Source organism: Ipomoea nil, unplaced genomic scaffold, assembly GCF_001879475.1.
Source record: "Ipomoea nil cultivar Tokyo-kokei standard unplaced genomic scaffold, Asagao_1.1 scaffold2165, whole genome shotgun sequence".
Taxonomy (NCBI): Eukaryota; Viridiplantae; Streptophyta; class Magnoliopsida; order Solanales; family Convolvulaceae; genus Ipomoea; species Ipomoea nil.
The window spans coordinates 583,380-607,500 of record NW_017618593.1 but is presented as its reverse complement, the minus strand read 5'-3'; the positions used below and the strand labels follow the sequence as shown (position 1 = coordinate 607,500).

Sequence of the window (24,121 nt, the reverse complement as noted above, 5' to 3'; positions counted from 1 at the left end):
TATATGTCCAATATTAATACTCAATGTTAAAACTTAGTTATATTAAAATATTTTTTTAAATAATAGTGTGTGTGTGTGTGTGTGTGTGTGTGTGTATATATATATATATATATATATATATATATATATATATATATATATATTTTGTAGAATTCATATTAATATTAATGAAGTAAGAATTATAAAAATGATAAATTACTAAATATAACTATGGTAACATTTAATTAAAATCTAAATAAAATCAAACTTATCATTAAAGAATGTAAGATAAAAATATTGTGTATGCATGTGTATGGTAATAATAATATGAAAAGATAACATAAATTATAGCGATGAGGATATTTTTGTCCAAAAAATTATGTAGTACAACTTTTATAGCATAAAATACTAAAAAAAAAAAAAATTAACAGATTAAATGAACATAAAACCAGGGATATAACATGGATTAAAACTTGTTATGTTTTTAGATTTTAGATATATATGAAATAATAAAAACTGGAATAATAAATAGAGAGGATCGATCGGAACATAAAATTTGTATAAATAAAAGGATAATAATTTTGGTAAATAAAATTATTGTATTGGTATGTGCAGGTCTAGCTAAGCTAGCTCCTCTACCTCTGACATGTCGATGTCGGTTCGACGACCGTACTGAACCCTGAGACCTCTCTGTGTCGGCGTCGGCGTCGCCGCCAACGTTCGCCTACTGTCAGCCGGCGGCTGTGTAGACGATGCCATGGTAGCCGCCGATGCCGGAGACTCTTTAAACTTAGAGAAGGGCTGGGTAGTTGGGAAGTGCAAAAGCCACATTTTTAAGACCAAAATTAAATGAATTATTGGCCACAGGGTTATTATATACCCTACCATTTTAGCCTCCTTCAATGATTGGAAAGAAATAATATAGAATTTCACATAAACTCCTTGAATTGACTTTTCAGATATTGATACTTGAACCCTATTGGTTTCAGAATTTAACCTATGTCCCCTCCCTTTTTTTTTTTTTTTTTTTTTTTTTCTAATAAACAAATCCTCTCCATGCCAAAATATAGCTATCTTTTTTCAGGATGACAATTTCAATTCGCCATGTGAATATCTATCCCATATAGATCAAATATTTTTGGGTGATAGTGGATGGTAGGTTAAGAGTGGGTCTTAAAAAAGTAAACTTGCGGTGAGTTAAGTTTGATTCGGGTTCTATGTACAAAATCCGCCTAGAACCCTACCCGACTCACTATATATGGATAACTTTTTACTATTTTTATATCTAAACTACAATATTTATTTTTAAAAATTAACAATTTAGTTATTATATTTGAATATTTCTATTATTGATATTTTAGTATAACTAATGAATTTTATTATTTTATTATGTGTAAGTAATTTAAATATTATTTTTGAAAAACTCAATAAGATGATAAGTGGTAGGTACATGAGGTGGGGTGGATTTTGAAAAAATACACCCGATACGGGTTGGGGTTGGGGGTAGAGAAAATATAATGTGGTTCGAGTAATGGATGTATGTAGTCCTTCCCAACTCACCCCTGACTCATTGCCATCCCTAATCCATACAATATTCTTCCACTTTAAAAAATGATTCTTACTTTTATATTACTAAATTTACAATTCATTTACTATTTTCTCTACGTCCCTACAATACTCTATCACTTTTTGACTTTCAAAAAAAAAAGCCCCTAAATAAAAGTAAAGAATAAATAAATAGAAAGAAAATTTATTATTTAATATGAAAAAAAAAAATTAGTATCATAAAGCTAGCTGGGATGATAGTTATAAGAACACTTGTAATTGGATAATAATATAGGATAAGAGGTAAAATAAGAATAAATTTTAAATCAATGTTTGAGGGTGTAAACATTAATTTTCAAACAATAGGGGTCAAAGTGACTCTACCAAAAACCTTAGAGTCCCCTAAGAAATTATCCATACAAGAATGGAATATTATTTATATCTAAATTAGTAGGTTAGCTAAGTTTCTCTAATTATTTTAGAACCACATATAGAGAGCACATGCCAATTTGTATACGCAACGCAAATTAGTAATTGAGTAGAGAATAGCACGTAGACTTGTCGCTAATCGCTAGTCGCTTCTATGATTCTCTCTCTGTTTTGTTTTGATTTTGTTTTTGTCTTTTCCAATATATATTTTCTATCAAGTGATTTGTTAGGCCATGAGGCAACAGTTATGCTATGGACCAGATCCACCTTACAAGGTGGACTCAGGTCAAAATACATTATTTATACACTGAATGTTCATATAATTTAAATTGCAAACATTTACTACGTAAATTGTGAATATTTAGTATATAAAATTGTGAACATTTAATAGAGTTAAAGTAGGAAATTGACAGTTTTAAAAATCTTAACAAACATCTACATCTATCTATACAATTTTAATAAGAGCCAATAATGTTAGGCCCTTAACTGGAACAAAAAAAATATTGGTTCTATTGTTTCTTAAAATGAATGGTTCATATTATTTTGATTTTAGTATTTTTTTAATGATTTTTCTTATTTACCCTCTATTATATTATTTTCTTCCCTTAAATAACCTAAATTCCGTTAGTATAAACTTTAGTAACGAAATATTCCGTTAACTATTTATTATTTTTAACTTACATATACTCATTAATTTATATAAGAAAGGTCTTAGGTTCGAACCTCATCCCAATTAGAGTTAACATAATTGTTATACATATACTACGAATATTTTAAAATGTATTAATATATATATATATATATATATATATATATATATATATATATATATATATATATATATAATATAAAATTTAACATAAACTTTGGTCAAATAATTAGTCCGACTAAATACATAACATTCAAAGTTAAGCATCCAAGATTATAAATCAAGAACTTTAAAAATCATTAGATTTTTATGCATTAAAAAAAAAATTTAGGTTAAGTTTTTTTTTTTTTTTTGTTTAATTAATCTTCTTTTGATTATTTAGATCAGAACAAAACTTAATATTTCAATTATACTTTTGCACTATTGGTATGATTTAGGACGTTATGGTATTAATATTTTTTATATAATAGTACAATTGTACATTATTTTACAAATATTATACTATTATTTTTTTTATCGGACAAAATTGTTCTTACATCATTGTCAAATCTGCGCGACCTAAGTACAAAGTTGTTGATCATAACTACAATTACACCTAGAATCTAAAACGGTAAGACCATTTTCCAAAGAATTGACAATGTTGACATCCCATTGGCTCTAACTGAACAAGTTTACACATCAGAATTTTATCAATGCATGAAAACTTCTAAAGAAATTTGTAAGTTAATTTTTACTATCATTATAACAATATCTATTGTAACTATATATTTTGAATTACTTATTATCATTCTCTATTTACAAGAATTTTAACAATTGTCATTGACAAACTCTCAAATCAATTTGTTTCAACAACGAATGTAAATTAAAAAAAAAAAATCATTGATTTCATTATTGTTGGTGAAAAGTATGTACACTACTTTATTACTCTTATTAAACTAAATAAATTAGTGGCTACAACAAAAAATAATACATATGCATTTAATTAATTTAGAATTAGATGCCTATAATGCCTTTATTTTTTAAAAAAAAATTATTCATTATATAAAAAAATTAAAAAGAGATATAATTTCATTAGTTATATTATCTTTATTTTCTACAATTCAATAATTCATTACCTTCAAATTTATTAATTTATTTTATTCACTACATTGTCCATTGTCTTCTTTTTACATTATCTTGTAATTAAATATCAAAGTTATAATACAAAATATGTTATATATATTTATTACCAAATATTTTATACAAATATAATAAATATTAATATTTTGTTCAATACTTTCACATGATAACATACGACACACATCTCACAATGCATAAAACATGTAGGGGAAAAACTATGTACCACTATCAAATATCAATAGGTGCTTGTAAGATAAAAAGTTAATAGCACAACTAAGATTCCATCATATACACAATAATATAATGCAAATCTAAAGCTTCCTGCACCATAATCTCATTGCACGATGAATCCATCTATGCTACCACCGGTAACCCAATTGTATTCATGACACACTACCTATATTTAAAAAAAAAAAAGGACATGTACTGAAAATGAAGATAATGACAATGCTATCCAAAAGAATTGAGAAGAATTAGAGAAATTTAAATAAAAAGTAGTATGTATTTAGACTATCGTTTTTAGACTAAGTATTTAGACTAGCGTTATTACAAAGTTGTAAATATTTATTTTAGTGACAATATAATCAATCTCTCATATATTATATTGCATTTATATACTTTAAATTACCAATTTAAATAAACAAATTCAATATTTATTTATCTATGTATGAACATCTCCGATATAATATTTCATCGTAAAAGAACTAGTCAATAGTAATAAGACTAGAAAGAAATTAACACTATATATATATATAGATAATAATGAATAATGTTAGTATGAGTAAATTTCAATTTTGATCCTGTGACTATTGAGGTTTTGATAATTGCAATCCACGACTTTTAAAACTGTTAATTTAGTAACTTAACTATTTAATTTTTATCAATTTTGGTTATTTCGGTCAAATTGCAGACCAAAATATTACCGGAAAAATTTAATTAGGCAATTAATATTTAGTTTAAGGGCAATTTCGTCTTTGGCCTTGCGTCTTCTTCCATCCTTCCGGCCATGAAGTCCACTGGCGAGCAGTAAGCAAAATTCTGGGAAAAACCCAAATGAAAACAGTAGCCCACTGACTTGATCTGACTTGAGCGTTTTTCCGTCACCAAATCCGACAAGGATATTACACCGGCACTGGATGACCGGCAACTCCGACCTTCTTCCACACTTAATACTGCCATGAATGGTGGAAAACCGGCAACAACGTTGACTCTATCAAGGGAGAGCAATACCCATTGCTAGAAATGAGAGAATACTAGCTCAAGACTGAGTCTCCGTCAGTTTGCTTGAGAAAATCATTAACAAAAACACAATTAAAAAAAAAAAAACATAATTATCAACCTGTTTAATGCATATAAATTTATTTTATTTTTATAATTAGGGTTTTAATCTCCATTCTATCGCACTCTCAACCTCACTGTATTCTCGCCAATTTCTCCGGTCCTCATCGACTGATTCGACGCCATATTTGCCGATTAGAGAAGGAGGAAATTGAATGGAGTCAAATATCTTTTTTGACCAAACTTACAAAGATGAAATTACCCCTTATGTTAAAGATTAATTGCCTAATTAAATTTTTCAGTGAGATTTGGTCGGCAATTTGATCGGAGTGATCAAAATTAATAAAAATTGAATAGTTAAGTTACCAAATTAACAATTTTAAAAGTCATGAATTGCAATTAACAAAACTCCAAAAATCACAGGACCAAAATTGAAATTTACTCTGTTAGTATTTATGCCCACCAAAACGTCTGTGTCTCTGCTGAAATGAACGCAAAGCCTGAAGGAAATCATCTTCTTGAAAGTCAGGAAAGTTCTTGTCGACGAAGAAGAGCTCTGTATAAACCAATTGCCAGAGCATGAAGTTGCTAATCCTAAGCTCACCGCTAGTCCGAATGAGCAAATCTGGGTTTGGGAGCTCAGCGCAGCTGGTTTCCAGTTCTCCATCAAACATGCCTTCATTCTCTATGTCTTCTATCTCTAAGGCTTCATCTTTCACTTTCCTAGCAATTCTCTTGCATGCCTGTAATATATCAGATCTTCCGCTGTAGTTCATTGCTACCAAAATATGAACATCTGTATTGGCCTTGGTGGATTCGTCCGCTGCCTGCACTACTTCTTGCAAACCTATGGGAAGCTTCGACGTATCACCTATGAATGAATGATATTCGTACACCGGTCCTATCAATCAATTTATTATAAGTATAATAATACATTATTATTTTACATTATATATATATATATATATATATATATATATATATATATATATATATATATATATATATATATATATATATATTCTTTAATTTGTATTATTATTGTACTCTATATATATATATACCTCCGGCACTCCTCAAGTTCTGTATCTATCACCTCTCTAAACAGCCTCATCAAAAACCCAACCTCCTCCTGCATGCATACATGCATGTCACTTATCACATTGTACGTTAATTAATTAATATATGATTACTCTTAAATGGTAATAATATGGAGTATATATATACCTTGGGGCGAAGCCAATTTTGAGTGGAGAAGGTGAAGAGAGAAAGAACTTTGATTCCCCAGTTGTGACACAAAGTAATGAGGTGCTTCACCTTTTTGCTGCCGAATTGGTGACCAAGCTCCACCATCATCCCTTTCTCATTGGCCCACCGCCGGTTACCGTCCAAAATGAATCCAACGTGTTTTGGCATAAGCTCCGGCAGGAGACCATCCGGCAGCTGTCGTATAATTACAACTTTTAGTGACGTATTTTCATATATTCATTTTATTTGTATAAACAAATTAAACATAAGTTGAAAAAAAATAATTTAGTCTGGACTATAATCCATGGTATAATATTTCAGTATTTTAAGAAATCATTACTACTGAAACACAAAGAACCAATAACGCCTCCACTGAGGTTTGAACTCATAATCTTCCAAATGGAAGTCCAACCTGGATACCATTAGACCACATAGTCCTGGTAAATTAAATTAACATATATAGCTTATTATTTAATTCTTTAAAAATTGATTGTAATTTCTAATTCCAAAATATAATAAAAGTATTTTATCTAGAATGGGTGGGAAAAATTCACCCCTTCACGCGCGCGCACACACATATACACATACAATGGATCAAGTGCGAAGCTTCTTCCAGGTGAAATTTGCGAATTAATCACACTCTTTGATCTTGCCAAAATCAACAGTCCAGAATGAAGAACAATTAAAAAAACGTGGTGACATTATGATCATTTTGCGTAAGGTCACAGCTTAAGGTGCGTAAGTTTAAAGCTTAAAGTGCATAAATTTATAGCTTAAGGTGCGTAAGTCTATAGCGTTAGGTGTGTAAGGTCACAGCTTAAGGTGTATAATTTTATAGCTTAAGGTGCGTAAGTTTATAGTTTAAGGTGCGTATGTTTAAAGTTTAAGGTGCACCACTTTCTAGTTTAAGGTGCATCAGTTTAACTCTTAAGGTGCGTAAGTTTATAGATTAAGATGCATAACTTTATAGATTAAGGTGTGTAAGTTAATAACTTAAGATGCATAATTTTATAGCTGAAAGTGTGTATGTTTAAAACTTAAGGTGCATAATTTTATAGTTGTAGGTGCGTATGTTTAAAATCTAAGGTGCATCAGTTTTACTCTTAAGTTGCGTATGTATAAAACTTAAGGCGTGTAAGATTATAGCTTAAGGCGCGTCAGTTCGAGACACTTGATCATTTGCATCTATGCCGCTCACCCCATTTTTCACCTCGGAGAAGTTTCACACGTGAACCATCTCATATATATATATATATATATATATATATATATATATATATATATATATATATATATATATATATATATATATATATATATATATGTATGTATATGTACATGTATATATACATGTATGTATATGTACATGTATATGTACATGTATATATACATGTATATATACATATATATATATATATATATATATATATATATATATATATATATATATATATATATATATGTATATATGTATGTATGTATGTATGTATGTATGTATGTATGTATCTATATATATATATATATATATATATATATATATATATATATATATATATAAAGAGTCCCTTTGTGTAGTAATAATAATAATAATAATAATAATAATAATAATAATAATAATAATAATAATAATAATAATAATAATAATAATAATAATAATAATAATAATAATAACAACAATAACAATAATAATTCCACTTCTTTTTTCCTTTCCTTTGTATGGTTGAATTGCAATTCATCGGGGGAGGGTTATGAATTGTAATTCAATGAATTGAGGGAATTGCAAATTTGCAATTCCATTGAATTGCAATTTCCTAAAAAAAAACAAAAAAAAAAAAAAAACAATGTTGCTTGTCCTTTTATTGAATTACATTGGAATTACATTTCAATTCCTGCCAACCAAACACCACATTAAGGTGTGTAATTTTAACACTTAAAGATACGTCATTTCTACTCTAAATGTGTGTCATTTTAGCACTTAAAGTGCGCCAATTCAACACTTAATGTGCGTTAAGGTGCATTAGTTCAACAATGATAGGAGGAGAATGCATCCAATTCGCAAGAAACGCGTTTTATTATTATTATTTTTTTAAATCTTGTTTTGAGCCGTTGATCTAGATATTTTTCTTGAGCCGTTGATTTAAATTTTTCTTGATTAGATCAACGGCTTAGATCTCACCCCATCTTTAACCTTGGAGACTCTTCGCACATGAACCATCCCGTGTGTGTGTGTGTGTGCACGCGCGTGCGTGCGTGCGTGTGTCTGTGTGAACCATGCTCTAGGTGAGAACCTATGGACAAATCCAATCCATTGATCTAGTAGATTTAACGGTTGAAATTAAATAAAAAATTTTATTATTTATGAAAATGACCCCGCTCATTTTAAAAATTTGTAATATTTATAAAAATGACAGCACTCATTTTTTACTTGATTTTCTATCCATCAGATCTTGTAGATCAATGGTTTGGATTTATCCATAAGTTCTCACTTGGGAAGTGGTTCTCATATGATTAGGATTCTATATATAGGTTCTCATATGATTAAGATTATATAGGAGAGAAATCAAAACCACTTACAGCCATCCACGTGTCCAGATTCAACGAATCAGAAATAATTTAAAAAAAAACGACGCGGTGACATTTTCATAAATAACTCGAACTTTAGTGCAAGTAAAATGTGTAAAAAAAATAGTACAATATTTGTAAAGTAATATACAATTGTACCATTATAGAAATACATACAAATAATATTAATACCATAATGACCTAAATCATTCCACAATGCAAAAACATAATTGAAATATTGAGTCTTATTCAAAATATAATCAAAATAAGATTAATTAAACTAAAAAAAAAAAAAAAAAAAAAACTTAACCTAATTTTTTTTTAAATGCAAGAAAATGATTGCAAGGTTCGTGATTTATAATCTTTGATGCTCAACTTTGATGTTATGTATTTAGTTGGGCTAATTATTTGACCAAAGTTTATGTTAAATTTTATATTGTATTTTTTTAACATATGCGTAGTATATTTTTAGAATTATGCTAACTCTGATTAGGGTGAGGTTCGAATATAAAACCTTTTCTTATAGAAATTAATGAGTAAGTTAAGAATAATAAATAGTTAACAAAATATTTTGTTATTAAAGTTTATTCTAACGGAGTTTAAGGTTATTTAAGGGAAGAAAATAATATAATAGAAGGTAATAAATAAGGAAAATCATTAAAAATATACTAAAATCAAAACAATATGAACCATTCACTTTAAGAAACAATACCACCAACATTTTTTGGTTCCAGTTAAGGACCTAACATTATTTGCTCTTATTAGATTTGTATTGTAGATGTAGATGTAGATAGATGTAGATATTAGATATGCTATAGATTCGTATGTTTGTGCTTGTCTTTACGGTTTATTATAATCCTTTATATAATAAAGCTATATGGTTTGGGAAATAATTAATGTTATAATTAATGTCACAACATCCTTTATTATAAAAAAAAAGCACAACATTTAAAAAATAAAATAGCTATAGATTATATAATCATATAAAAAATATACTTTTGAAAAATAAAATAGCTATATATTATATAATCATATAAAAAATGTGTTCAATTAGAGTTTAAATTTACACATACAAAATTTGAAATTTGCTTTCCAAATGTAATTATCTTAGTTATTATTTGTATTGTGAAAATTATAATATAGATGAAATACAATTAAGAATAAATCAATGTAATTATGTAAATTATCTCTATAAGTTTATTTGAATATGCATATAATTAGAGATTATATTAACCATATAAAATTATAATTATAATCATAATTATAATTTTAATTGTAATTTTGTATTCTATAAAAATAATAAATACTTGACCAATGGAAGCTCAAAAATATTATTATATTAAATAATTTAAAATATTTTAGTTTTTCTATTTTTTATTTATATTTATAATAGCATAATTTTTTTCCGTGCATCGCGCGGGTGAATTACTAGTATATCAAATAATAAAAAAATGGAATAATAAACAATAAATAATAAATAGAGAAGATCGGAACATAAGACTCTGTTTGACCAAACTTATTTAAGAGCTTATAGCTTGTTTTAAGCTACTAATAAGCTATAAGCTCTGTTTGATAATGTTCCCAAAATAAGTCAGTAGCTCAAAATAAGAGTTTATTTTGAAAAACTACCTTAGTAGCATTTCAAAATAAGTTATGAGCTTACTAACCTCTTTTTTTTTTTTTTTTTTTTCTTTTTTTTTTTTTTTTTTTTTTTGAAGGGAAGCTTAATGAGCTTCCTAACTTTTTTTTTTTCTATCTTTTATCCTTATTATTTTAAATAACCCTTTTGACCCTTCCCAATTAAAACCATTTTGACATTTTCTCTCATCTTATATTTTCATTCTTAAAGTTCTAACTCCAAACGCCCGTTCATAAATAAATGACATCATTTACCTTTACCAATTAAAAATATTTTTTCTTTCGTTTTAATTTAATGTGTATCTCATATATATTATAAAAACAAAAACATTTTTTTTATAAATTAAATATATCTCATCTCATAAATAATATAAAAACAATATAATAATCACATCATTTAAATTTGATGAAAATATCTTTTTTTAATCTTTTTACATTTATCATCTTATAAAAAAACTAATTTTACCAAGCTAGTTAATAGCTCTTCAATTTTCAGCTTCTAACTAGCTCTTCAGTTTTCAGCTTCTAACTTATAATTTTTCAGCTTTCAGGTATTATTTCAGCTACTATTTCAGTTAAGTTTGCTAAACATAACCAAAATTTGTATAAATAAAAGGATAATAATTCTGGTAAATGAAATTATGGAATGTATATTATATGTGAATGTATTGGTATGTGCAAATTAACATATATAAAATTCCTCTACCTCTGACATGGGGGTTCGACGACGGTACTGAACCTTGAGACCTCTCTGCGTCGGCATCGGCCTCGCCGCCAACCTTCGCTTTCTGTCAGCCGGCGGCTGTGTAGATGCCATAGTGAAGTTAAAGAGGGGTGGGTAGCTGTTAATTCATTAACATATCCGAAATAAGTGAGTTACAAATGATAGAAGGAGGTTCGTGAACCACTCCGAGCAACCAGTCAAAGAAACAGACTGCCTAGCTAACAGATGGGCCGTCTAGTTCGCAGATCGCCTAGAGAACACTAAACTGCTATGAGCAAACAAGCTCATTAAGTTTTTAATATCATCTAAAATAACATGAAAGTAAGAATCTCCTAAAGATGAATTATAGTTCTGGACTACTTGAAGAGAATCAGTATCAACAATGATCTTGTTAATAGCATATGATTTGAACCATGATAGAGATTCTCGGATTGCCATCGCTTCGGCCTCATTAGCCTTGTACAGACCCCTCCAGTTAATGCCTCTTGCGGCCACAAAATTCCCTTGGTCATCTCTTAACACACAACCGAAACCCATACATCCATTATCTTTGTTTATGGCAGCATCGACATTGAGCTTCAAGAAGCCCTGCTGTGGTTTTGTCCAACGCTCGATGTTTGTGGTGTTCCTCATGGAACTCGGCTTGTCTGACGTAGCTGCATGCCAAGACGCATAATAATCCTTTGTTCTGAATATCAAGCTGCTTGCCGAAACCAAAGTCTGATTATTCCAAATAATATCATTCCTCAATTTCCAGATATTCCAACATACCATTGATAAAGTGCAGATCTGATCCGACGAGAGAACTTTCGTAGTATCACTCATCCAAGCCTGGAAAGAAGAAGAGTTGTTGGGTAGAGTATTAAAATGCAGATCGCTCCAGCAGGCCTTAGCAAAATCACACTCCACAAAAATGTGTTGTATGGATTCCTTGCCATCTTTACACAAATGGCACTTCTCATCACAGTTAATGTGCTTCTGCCTGAGTGAATCTTTGGTGGGTAAACAACCATTACATGCTTGCCACAAAAAGCTCTTGACCTTGGGAGGAATATTAAAATTCCAAATGCTTTTCCAACCAACAACATCCTCCTCGCTCAACTCACCATATAGAACTTTATAGCAGCTCTTAACTGAGAATTTTCCATCTTCATTAGGACCCCAAATGATTCTATCTTGAACCTGATGGTTTGGTAGTGGAATTTGCATAATAAGATCAGCGTCTCTGGAGATGAAGATGTTCCTAATAGTGGACTCGTCCCAGTTTTTAGAGTTGGGATCGATTAGGTCCTCCACCTTAGAATTCTCCATAAACGGGTAAGGGAAAGACATGATTCTTGGGTTTGTGTTGTCCGGCAGCCAATTATCTTTCCATATTCGAGTTTGAGTACCGTTCCCTATCCTCCATCTTGTATGTCTGCGGATAATGTCCTGTGTGGCCATCATGCTACTCCAAATAAAGGATGGATTGGCCCCTACTTTGGCATCAAGGAAAGAGGAATTTGGGTAGTATCTCGCCTTGTAAACTCTAGAGACCAAAGAATTTGTGTTCTGGAAAAGCCTCCAAGCTTGTTTTGATAGGAGAGCAAGATTGAAAAGATGAAGGTCCCGAAAACCAAGCCCACCCCAATTCCTTGGTTTACACAGTTTGTTCCAAGATCTCCAAACAATACCCTTTTTATCATTGCCTCCACCTTTCCACCAATATTGATTCATAATTGTTTCAACCTCTTTGACAAGACCCTTAGGCAAAAGAAATACGCCCATTGCATAAGTTGGAAGGGCTTGGAGGACTGTTTTCAGAAGAATCTCCCTCCCCGCTTTGGAAATAAAACGATGATTCCACCCTTGGATGCGGTTGGCAATGCGGTTCCTAATAAAGCTTAAAATCCCTTTTCTGTTCCTCCCAACCATCATTGGAAGCCCAAGATAATTACCATTGTTGTTTCTATGATGAATCCCCAGGATGTCGCTGAGATGAGCTCTCATTGTAACCGGAGTGTTGCTGCTAAAAGCCAAACAGGACTTGCTCAGGTTTATACTTTGGCCTGAGGCCCTTTCATAATCAAACAGAAGAGTTTTCAGATTGGTAGCTTCCTCCTCATTAGCCTTGAAGAAAATGAAACTATCATCAGCGAAAAAAAGATGGCTAATAGAGGGAGCATTCTTGGCGACAGTAATACCATGTAAATTACCTCTTCTCTCCTGGTCTCTTATCATAGCACTGAAGCCTTCTGCAACAAGAATAAAGAGGTATGGGGATATGGGATCACCCTGCCTTAAGCCGCGATTAGGTAAAATTGGACCAATTTCGTGACCTTTGTTCAGCACAAAATAGCTTACAGATGAAACGCATTCCATAATAAGATCAACCCACTTGGTACTGAAGCCCATCTTTATCATGATATTACGCAAGAGAGTCCATTCAAGTCTGTCATATGCCTTGCTTATGTCAAGCTTGAGGGCTGCCAACTCTTTCTGGCCTTGTGTTTTTCTTTTCATATAATGTTGCATTTCATATGCAAGCATTATATTGTCTGTGATCAATCTCCCTGGTATGAAAGCACCCTGATTATCAGAAACTAAGTCATTCAATAAAATCTTCAGCCTATTTGCCGGTGATTTAGCAAGGATCTTGTAAGCAACAGAGCACAGGGCAATAGGCCTAAGGTCTGCCGTAGTTTCCGGGATTGTTTGTTTGTTTTTTTTTTTTTTTTTTTTTTTTTTTTGCTTTTTGTATCAACACTATTTGGGTGGTGTTGATTTCCTTTGGGAGTTTACCGGTGGATAAAAACTCATTGCAGAAATTAACAAGGCTATCTCCCAGAATGATTGAAAAAAGCCTGGATTAAAACCATCAAATCCCGGACTCTTGTCTGGGTGCATACTAAACAGAGCAATCCTGATCTCAGAAGAAGTGAATTTACGCAGCAACAAAGTATTTTGGGAATTGGTAATACAAGCATTTATACAATTAAGAACAGGAGAGCAACTCCCAGCAGTACTAGAGAAAATGTTTGTGAAGTAGTCTATTACCAGAGAATCAAGCTCTGGACCTTGTTCGACCCAATTCCCAGCCTGGTTTCGTAGCTTTAAAATCTCATTATTTCTCCTCCTCTGCTTCACCACATTGTGAAAGAATTTGGTGTTGTTATCACCACCCTTGAACCAAAAAAACTTTTCTCTTTGCTTCCAAAATTGGTTCTGTTTGTTCAAGAGGAAAAGACACTGCTTCTGGCCATCGGAGAACTCCCTTATGCTCTGGGTGTCTGTTTTCAATCTGAGGGTGCCCAAAAGTCTTCTAAGATCGTCAATTTCGGGTTGCATGTTTCTATTAAGATTTTTTCCCCATTTCCATTTTCAGTGCTGCACAACTCAAATCTGGAACACAGATGAAGGCCTTCCGATCCACTCCAACTACGATGGACAATCTCACGACAATGAGATTCTTTCAGCCAATAATTTTCGAACTTGAAGCTTCTTCTCTTCCTAGTACTTGCCGCAGGAGACGGCCAAATCGCGAGTGGAATGTGGTCGCTAGACGGGGCTTCGAAGGACTCAGCTCTTGCACCTTTGAAAATATCAAGCCACCCGCTATTGACAAGAATCCAGTCAAGTTTTTCCTTTAGCCAATTGGATGTGCCTCTACCTTTTTCCCAAGTGAATTGATAACCTCTGAATTGGAAATCCTTCAAACCACTGAAATCCAAAGCGTCTTTGAATCCCTGCGTGAGCCACCGCGGTTGACAGGCTCCTCTGATTTTCTCCTTCGGGAGGAGAATGTCGTTGAAATCTCCCATGAGCATCCAAGGGAGAGAGTTGGCGAGGGAGAGTTGCTTGAGAAGATTCCACGAGAGCTTTCTCCGGTGTCTCTCTAGGTTCCCATAGAAACCCGTAAAATGCCAAGTGACTGGTGAGGAAAGAATCTTGACAGTGGCGTCAATATAGTTACTCGAACTGTCTAAAATATTTACAGCAACTTCTTTTTTTCCAGATTAGTGCTAGGCCCCCACTAGAGCCCACACTATCAACAATAAACATTGAATCAAAATCCATGACTTTCTTTATGTCTTCTAACTTGTCAAAACCAAGTTTAGTCTCCAATAAAAATAAAAGAACCGGCCTCTTCGAGTGGACCATATCCACAAGGACTTAAACTGTCGTAGGGTTGCCAAGCCCCCGATAGTTCCACGAGATAAAACTCATTAATCTAGGCGGGCCGGCGTCGCAGGTCCCGCCACTAGCAAGTTTTTTGAGAGACTCGGGCTAGTGTCCACGCTGACCATTTCGAGATCCTGGTCATGACCGTAACAAACTAGGCCTTTATGTTTCTTTCTTTGCTCAAGTCCACCAGATTCTCCAATTTGGGGTCCCCTTAGTAATGAGCCTTGTGGGTTGTGCTGAAAATTTGAAGGGTAGTTGACCAAAACTCCACTAGGGATGGGCGTCAAAGGACACGGGGCAAGATGCATTGATCCATTGGATAAAAGCTGAGTTCCAAGACCTAAATGCTCATTAAATGCAGCTGTGTAATGTAACGTTGAATTGTCCAGAGCATTGATGTTCACAACATTCCCATTGGCTTGCATTAAATGACCTCCACATGCCGACAAACTCTCATTAATATCATGCACAACTCGAGGTCGTAAGTCTGAACCTTGAACTACATTCTGCATTCTCTGACCCCCTGTTTCCTCGTATGAAAAAATCTGCTTGTTTGTCTTTGCTGCCAGGAGTAAAAGTATGCTTTGAATGTATCCTCTTTAGGTTTCCGGCGAGGCAGTTCTGCTAGCATCCATTGTTGGCCGGTATTTGGTTGGGTTTGCCGGCCGGTGGCTCTGAGCTCCGGACCATAGTTTCTTGCCGAAAGTTCCACACTCCCTTCAAAAAGCTTATCGCAGGATCTGTCATTATGGCCGATCAACCCACAGAGAAAGCAAAATGTTGGTAACCTTTCGTATTTGAACTCAATGTAGAATGAATCTCCTATGGCGGGTTTCACTTTCATCTTCCTTTTGAGGGGCTTGGTAATATCCAACTGGACTCTGATACGCATGAAGCTTCTCCACAGGCCATCAAGATTAACAGCATCAACTTTTATAAAAGAGCCAATGAAAGAACCAATCATTACCACAGTCTTCTCCGTTTGCATGCCTGGTGGTATGTTGTACGCTTGGACCCAGAAGTCTGCAATAGACATTTGGATGGTATGAGGAGGAACATTAGCATCAATCTGTTTGAGGAGAAGAAGGTTCTGTTCGTATGACCATGGGCCGTCCTCCAACACCTTTTTTATATTAAACTCGTGGACAAAATAAAAGAGGAACAGATTAGTTGAAACCTCCCTTGCCAACATTCCTCTCTTTGGTTGTTAAGTATTTAGCATACTGAAGCTCACAAATAAGGAAGAATAAAGAATGTAGTTTTATTCACAGCAAAAGCTCACAAATACTGAATACTGGAAGCACAAATTTATACAAAGATATGCCTAACAAATAGGCAACAAACAGAAAATATGAAAAAGAATAGGACTCTCTTGTTACTTAAAATATTGACTTGCTCCAACACCCCTCCTCAAGCAGGATGGTAGACAGAATGAATACCCAGCTTGGACTTAAAACTTTTCAATGATCTGGGAGCATGTGGTTTAGTAAAACAATCTGCAAGCTGATTACCACTTGAAACATGCAAAAATTTCAAAATTCCTTTCTTGATCCGTTCACGAACAAAATGACAATCAATCTCAATATGTTTTGTACGCTCATGAAAAACAGGATTTTCGGCAATGGCAAGCGCTGACTGACTGTCAAAAAAAAGAACAGATGTGGCGGAAAGCATAATGCCTAAGTCAGCTAGTAGGAAAAGAAGCCACTGGATTTCACAACTTGTGGTTGCTAACGCACGATATTCTGCCTCCGACGAAGACTTAGACACGGTTTCTTGTTTTTTAGACTTCCATGAAATTAAAGAGACCCCAAGAAAAATACAATAACCAGTAACAGACCGTCTGGTTTTGAGACAAGTACCCCAATCAGAATCTGAGAAACCGCGTATCTGTAAAGTTGAATTAGTCGAAAGAAGAATACCTTGACCAGGCGAGCCTTTAATATACCGGAGGACTCTATGTGCAGCCTGCAAATGAACTTCTGTTGGATTATCAAGGAACTGGGATAGTTGTTGCGTAACAAAAGAAATATCTGGCCTTGTGATAGTTAAATAGAGCAACTTCCCAACTATGCGCCTATAAGAAGTAACATCGGCCAAAACAGGGCTATCAACATGTAATTGTTTTGGAGAAAGAACCATCGGGCTGTCAACTGGCTTGCTACCCAAAAAATCTGTCTCGGCTAACAACTCTAAAGCATATTTTCGTTGGCAAAGATTTATCCCTTCATGACTAAGATCCACCTCCAAACCTAGAAAGTATTTTAGTGATCCCAAATCCTTAATACCAAAGGTAGCGTGAAGATGACTCTTTAGCTCTTGAATTTGACAAAAATCAGGACTAGTAACAACAATGTCGTCAGCATAGACTAACAAGGCTACAAAAGATGCCCCAGACCCTCTAATAAATAAAGAATGATCAGACGAGGCTTGCGAAAAACCTTGATGGACAAGTTCTTTAGTCAATTTTTCATTCCATTGTCTGCTTGCTTGCTTTAAACCATACAAGGATTTAACAAGCTTGCAAACTTGTCCTGGCTTTTCAGGTTCAACTCCCGGAGGCAAAGACATATACACCTCCTCATGCAAATCGCCATGCAAGAAGGCATTATTAACATCAAGTTGATGAAGATGCCATCCTTGAATTGCAGTAACAGCTAACAAGGTACGAATCGTAGTAACTTTAGCGACTATACTAGAAGTATGTAAATATTCCAAGCCCGGAGTCTAAGTATAGCCTTTTGCAACAAGACGAGCTTTATACCTCTCGACCGAACCATCGGCATGAAATTTAGTTTGGTAAACCCACTTACAACCTATATGTCGTTTATGTTGCGGCAGAGTGGTTAACACCCAAGTATTGTTTGCATGAAGGGCATCCGACTCAGCTTGCCTGGCATCTCGCCAACATTTGAAACCAATAGCTTCATTATAATATTTTGGTTCAACTACACTAGAAGTAGCTAACACAAACCGTTTGTGTACAGGAGAAAGCTTGTCATAAGAAATAACATGCTGCAACAAGTGTGGTGTGTTTTGGAGTTGGACACAAGAAGCAGGTAAACCATTTCGCACCAAGTAGCACTGGTAATCCCTCAAATATGATGGTGCAGTTCGAGTACGTGTTGACCGACGTAACCTGGAAATGGGGGGATCAGAAGTACCAATGTTTGTTGTACTTTGCTCAAGATCATTTGTTTGGTTTGTAGAAGCACTGGAATGGTCAGTATGAAAATTTGCAGAAACATCATCACTTTCATTACTTACCAAAGTATCACCATTTACATTATTTGGGTGGTCATCATGCAAAACAAGTTGGTCAGTATGAGAATTTGCAGAAATATCATCACTTTCATTTCCTATCAAAGTATCACCATTATTTGTGGCCTCATGTTCAACTAGATTTTCAGAAACTGCAATGTCAGGTGCTTCTTGTTGTATCCTACCCACTGGACTCGGCTCACTATGTGCTGAAAAATCAAAAAGAGCAGGAGGTTGAGTCATATTATCTGATGAAGGAAAACTTGAGCTTCCAGAGAAACTGGCTATAGGCAGAGAAACAATTTGAGTGGATTTACACTCTATGGAGTCCCAATTAGGATTAGCTGCAGCAAAAGGAAACCGAGTTTCATAAAACAACACATCCCGAGATACAAATATGTTTCTATTCTGCAAATCATAAAGCTTATACCCCTTCATCCCTCTTTCAAAACCAAGAAACACACAAGACCGAGCTCGGGGCGCAAACTTGTGTCGATTCACACGCTTGGTAGAGGCATACGCCAAACACCCAAAAACCCGTAAGTTATCATAATTTGCCGCTTTACCAAAAAGAATTTCAAAAGGAGTTCGGTTAGAAATCATAGGAGAAGGAAGCCTATTAATCAAATACACAGCATGTGCAATACAATCAGTCCAAAAACTTTCAGGTAAAGAAGCTTGAAACCGTAGTGCTCTTGCTACATTCAAAATGTGTTGGTGCTTGCGTTCCACCACACTATTCTGCTGTGGAGTTTCAACACAAGACGTTTGATGTTCAATTCCTTTTGAAGAATAAAATTCTTTCATTTTGAATTCTAATCCATTGTCAGTTCGAATACAACGCACACATATTGAAAATTGTGTAGCAACATATTGAATAAAATTCTGCAAACATGTGCGTGCTTCTGCCTTAGTTTTCATGAGACATACCCAAGTCATACGACTGTGATCATCTACAATAGTAAGAAAAAAACGATGCCCATAAATCGATGGGATATGAAAAGGACCCCAAATATCTGCATGAACCAATTCAAAACATTGACTAGTAACACTTTCACTAACTTGAAAAGCTAGTCGTTTTTGTTTAGCCAAATGACAAATCTCACAAACAAAATTGGAATCACAATTTATGGACTCATTATGCAATTGTTTTATTCGACGAAATGAAGCATGACCCAAGCGATAGTGCCAAATATCAAAACCTTGTGTAGAAGAAGTAACAAAAGAGCGTGGATAATTTGCATGCATCTCCCTTTTATTCAAAAGAAGCCGTTACAGCCCTTTGTCCTCTTTAGCTAAACCAATCTCCTTCTGATCCTGACCACTCTGAATCACACAATAGTCAGCAAAAAAAGACAAACTACAACCAGAATCTTTGGCTAATTTGCTTACTGAAATCAAGTTAATCTCAAAACCTGGAACACACAAAACACCTTTGAGGCTAATATGCTCAGTTAATTTAATAGAACCTATGTGTGTAACAACTTCTTTACTCCCAGTTGGCAAAACCACAGAAAAGTTGTGAACTTGAAAAGAATTAAAAAGACCCGAAACAAAGTTTATTATGTGATCAGTAGCACCAGTATCAAATATCCAATCAGTGTATAAAGAAAAAAGTTTACCCTTATTGTCATCCTGCATGGGTCGAGATGTGGTATAAACAGCACTCTTCATCTTACTTGGTTGAGCAGCAGCAGGTAAATTAGAATTTTGAGGGTTCCCAGAACTAATAATAGCATTTACCTTGCTTTCAACCCCAAAGTCAGAATTTACTCTAACGTCAAAACAGCCATCTGTGACCTTTGTAGAACCATCTGAATTAGACAGAGTACCAACAAAGTTTGCAGCAGGCCTTTGATTACTATTTTGTTTACCTCGGCTTTTAAAACCCGGAGGATATCCATGTATCCGATAACACTTTTCTACGGTATGCCCCGTATAACCACAAAAACTGCAAACAACCTTTTTATTATTGCTGGAATTGAACTTGCGTTGAAAAGACATACCTGACGATACTGGCGGTCCAGCAGCAAGAACCATACTTGAATTGTCCTCAATACGCCCAAGACCAGTATTGCCGTGGAAAGCCTCTCGCTCTTGTTGTTGAACAAGAGAAAAAACTCTACCTACTTTAGGCAGCGAGGTCATCACCATGATCTGAGATTTCACTCCCCCATAAACGTCACTCAGGCATCTTAGAAAGGTGGTGACAAGTTCTTGTTGATGGCGTTCCTGAATCTTAGTCAACAACTCACACCCGCATCTTTGTGCACAGACACACGTTGGTAAAGGCAATAGATTTAACAACTCATCCCAAAGCAACTTGAACCTTGTGAAATATTCATTAATAGATAAGTCCCCTTGTTTTATACTATAGATTTCTCCTCGCAGATCTGCGATACGAAATATGTCACCTTGGGAAAAATGTTCTTTTAAGTCATCCCATACTTCTTTGGCAGTAGCAAGCCAAAGAACACTTTGAGCAATTATGGGAATGACTGAATGTAGAATCCAAGATAGAACCATATTATTGGCCCTTTCCCAAGCTGTGTAACAAGCTTCAGTTTTGTTAGGAACTTTGATAGTGCCGTCAACAAAGCCATGCTTGTTTTTTGACAATAAAGCCATTTTCATGGTTCTACTCCAGGTATGGTAATTGGTCTCATTTAAAGGCGTCGTGACCAATACCAATGAAGGATTTTCTCCTAAGTGCACATAGTACGGGCTACTCGAATCATTAGGGTCAAAAACAACCGCTACTTGGGATGTTTGCTGTGTTCGATTTTCTTCCATTAATAGTGTAGATGAGCACTAAAAAGGCTCTGATACCATGTTAAGTATTTAGCATACTGAAGCTCACAAATAAGGAAGAATAAAGAATGTAGTTTTATTCACAGCAAAAGCTCACAAATACTGAATACTGGAAACACAAATTTATACAAAGATATGCCTAACAAATAGACAACAAACAAAAAATATGAAAAAGAATAGGACTCGCTTGTTACTTAAAATATTGACTTGCTCCAACATTGGTCTCCAAATGGTAGCCATGGTGTCCTTCAAGAAGTTGAATCGTGAAGGTTTTTCAGACAAAAGTTTACCGACCAGGATGAAGGGGGGTATCAAACTCCGACTCGGAAGCAGTTCCATCTTCGATAGTGAACTCAAACTCCTCGTCATCTTGTAAGGAGAGAGATGAGTATTCGTCTGCCAGATCCATTGGTTGTTTGCTACTGGAGGCCATGACTAAGGAAAAAAACGAAGGGAAAGATGGAAGAAAAAAAAAAGAGATGGGATAGAGACTGGGTTACTGGAAGAAGAACACAGTCTTTAAGGAAACAAGTTGGTGGGTATTGAATGAGAATAAGAAAAGATGTATAAGAGAGAAGTTAATGCACTTCACAAAGGGAGGGGTGTGCAGGTAGGAGTAAAGGAACTGCAAAGGAGCAGAAGAAACAATAATGGCGATCAGAAGGTAAGCTCATTACCATGAATGAGATGTAGAAGCTCATCATAAAGATGAGAGGAAAAACAGAAGTTCCTATGTTAAGATTTAGATTTTCAACCAAAAGGGGTAGGTAGTTGGGAAGTGCAAAACCCACATTTTTTAGACCAAAATTAAATGAATACGGATTTCCTCCGATCGTCCTGGACTATTGGCTACATGATTATCATATACATGTTGCTATTTGTACCACCTTCAATAGAATTTCACATAAAGTCCTTGAATTGACTTTTCATATAATGATACTTAACCCTATTGGTTTCAAAATTTAACCTAGGTAAATTATATAGTGCACCGCGGTGCATAATCGATTATGCACTGCGCATCGAAACGACGTCGTTTTATTTAATTAAAAGAAACATCATCTATTTTGCGCCGTTCTGCATCATTCCGCAAAAAGTAACTATGTTATTCAGTTTCATTATGTATATACTGTAGTTTCATTTCGATATAACTACAATTTCATTTCAATATAATTACAGTTTCATTCGATGTTATAACACCCAAATATGTGAAAATGTTATTTAATTTTATTTTATATACCCCATAGTTTCATTAAAACACAACTACATGATCATTTCGATATAACTACAGCTTCATTGCACAATATACACTAAAAAATGTGAAATATTATTCAGTTTCATTTTATACACACTGCAATTTCATTTCAACACACCTACAGTTTCATTTCAATTCAATTGCACTTTCAGTTGATAATATAAAAATAATACGTGAAGCAGTATCAGTTTAGATACACTGTAGTTTCATTTCAACACAACTACAATTTCAGTTGATAATATATCAAATAATACGTGAGGCAGTATCGGTTTAGATACACTGTAATGTCAGTTGATAATTAATACACCAAATATGCGCGCCCCGTTAACTGTAACGGCGCACCGTTTCTTTACTTAAAGAAACGGTGCCGTTTTGACCGCAGTGCACATGCACCGCGGTCCACGATATAACGACTGATTTAACCTATGCCCCCTCCCTTTCATGTTTTAATAAACAAATCCTCCCATACAAAGCTAAAATATAAGGCTATTTTTATCCATGTAATACTCTTTCACTTTCAGAAATGATTTATACTTTTATATCACCAAATTTACAATTTCTTTACTATTTTCTCTACATTCCTACAATATTTTCTCACTTTTTACTTTTTTAAAAAGCCCTTAAATAAAAGTAAAGAATAAATAAATAGAACGGAAGTTTTTTATTTACTATGAAAAATTAGTATTATAAAGCTAGCTGGTATGATAGTTACAAGAACACTTGTAATTGGATAATATAGGATAAGAGGTAAAATAAGAATAAATTTTAAAATCAATGTTTAAGGGTGTAAACATCAGTTTTCAAACAATAGGGGTCAACGTGACTCTACGGCTCTACCAAAAACCTTAGTCCTCTAAAAGCTTCTCCATTAATAGATTATGGTGTAATTTTTTAGGAATCAAAATCTATGTGAAGGAGGGAGGGAGATGAGAGAGAATAAATGAGCTCTCATATGAAGGACTAAGGTATTTTCAAAAAAAAAAAATAAAAAAATGAAGGACTAAGGTTTTTTTCATATAGTAGACTCCATCAAAAAAGAAAGTCAGCCACTCTAACTCGCATGACTGGCAAATCTAGCACCCAGTCGAGCACGAAAAATATTATTTTTATCTCTTTTTTATTTTATTTTATTTTTTCAAATTTAGTTTTTTTTTTTTTTTCATTCTTTCTTATATTCTATTTCCTAATTACACCTATAAAAACTTCTTAAAAAATTACAACTAAAATGCATTGATGAAGATGCTCTTATAAATTATTCATACAAGCATGGAATATTATTTTTAAGACATTAAGCTATATCTTTTTTTATTATTATTAATCTAAATTAGTAAGTTACTCTAACTAGTTTTGAACCACATACAGAGAGCACATGCCAATTTGAATACGCTACGCAACTTACGTACTAATTGAGCAGAGAATAGCACGCGTAGAGTTGTCGCTACTCGCATCTATGATTCTATCT

At 33.8% G+C, this 24,121-nt stretch overlaps 2 protein-coding genes and 1 pseudogene across 2 annotated transcripts in view; all 3 read right to left on the bottom strand.

Annotated features, from left to right (window-relative positions):
• Positions 1-841, bottom strand: part of LOC109149888 (dehydrodolichyl diphosphate synthase 2-like) — a 10,150-nt gene extending 9,309 nt beyond the window's left edge. The window contains exon 1 of the mRNA XM_019297884.1: positions 619-841. Within this exon, the coding sequence (XP_019153429.1) occupies positions 619-810 (192 nt within the window). The 5' untranslated portion in view covers positions 811-841. The remainder of the gene's footprint in view (positions 1-618) is intronic.
• LOC109149889 overlaps positions 1-6,446 on the bottom strand; it is a 15,754-nt pseudogene extending 9,308 nt beyond the window's left edge.
• A 13,422-nt stretch (positions 6,447-19,868) lies between these two features.
• LOC109149920 lies at positions 19,869-21,389 on the bottom strand. Its single transcript, XM_019297910.1, has one exon. It carries the CDS (start codon positions 21,387-21,389, stop codon positions 19,869-19,871), a length of 1,521 nt encoding a protein of 506 aa, XP_019153455.1.
• Positions 21,390-24,121: the final 2,732 nt, after the last annotated feature.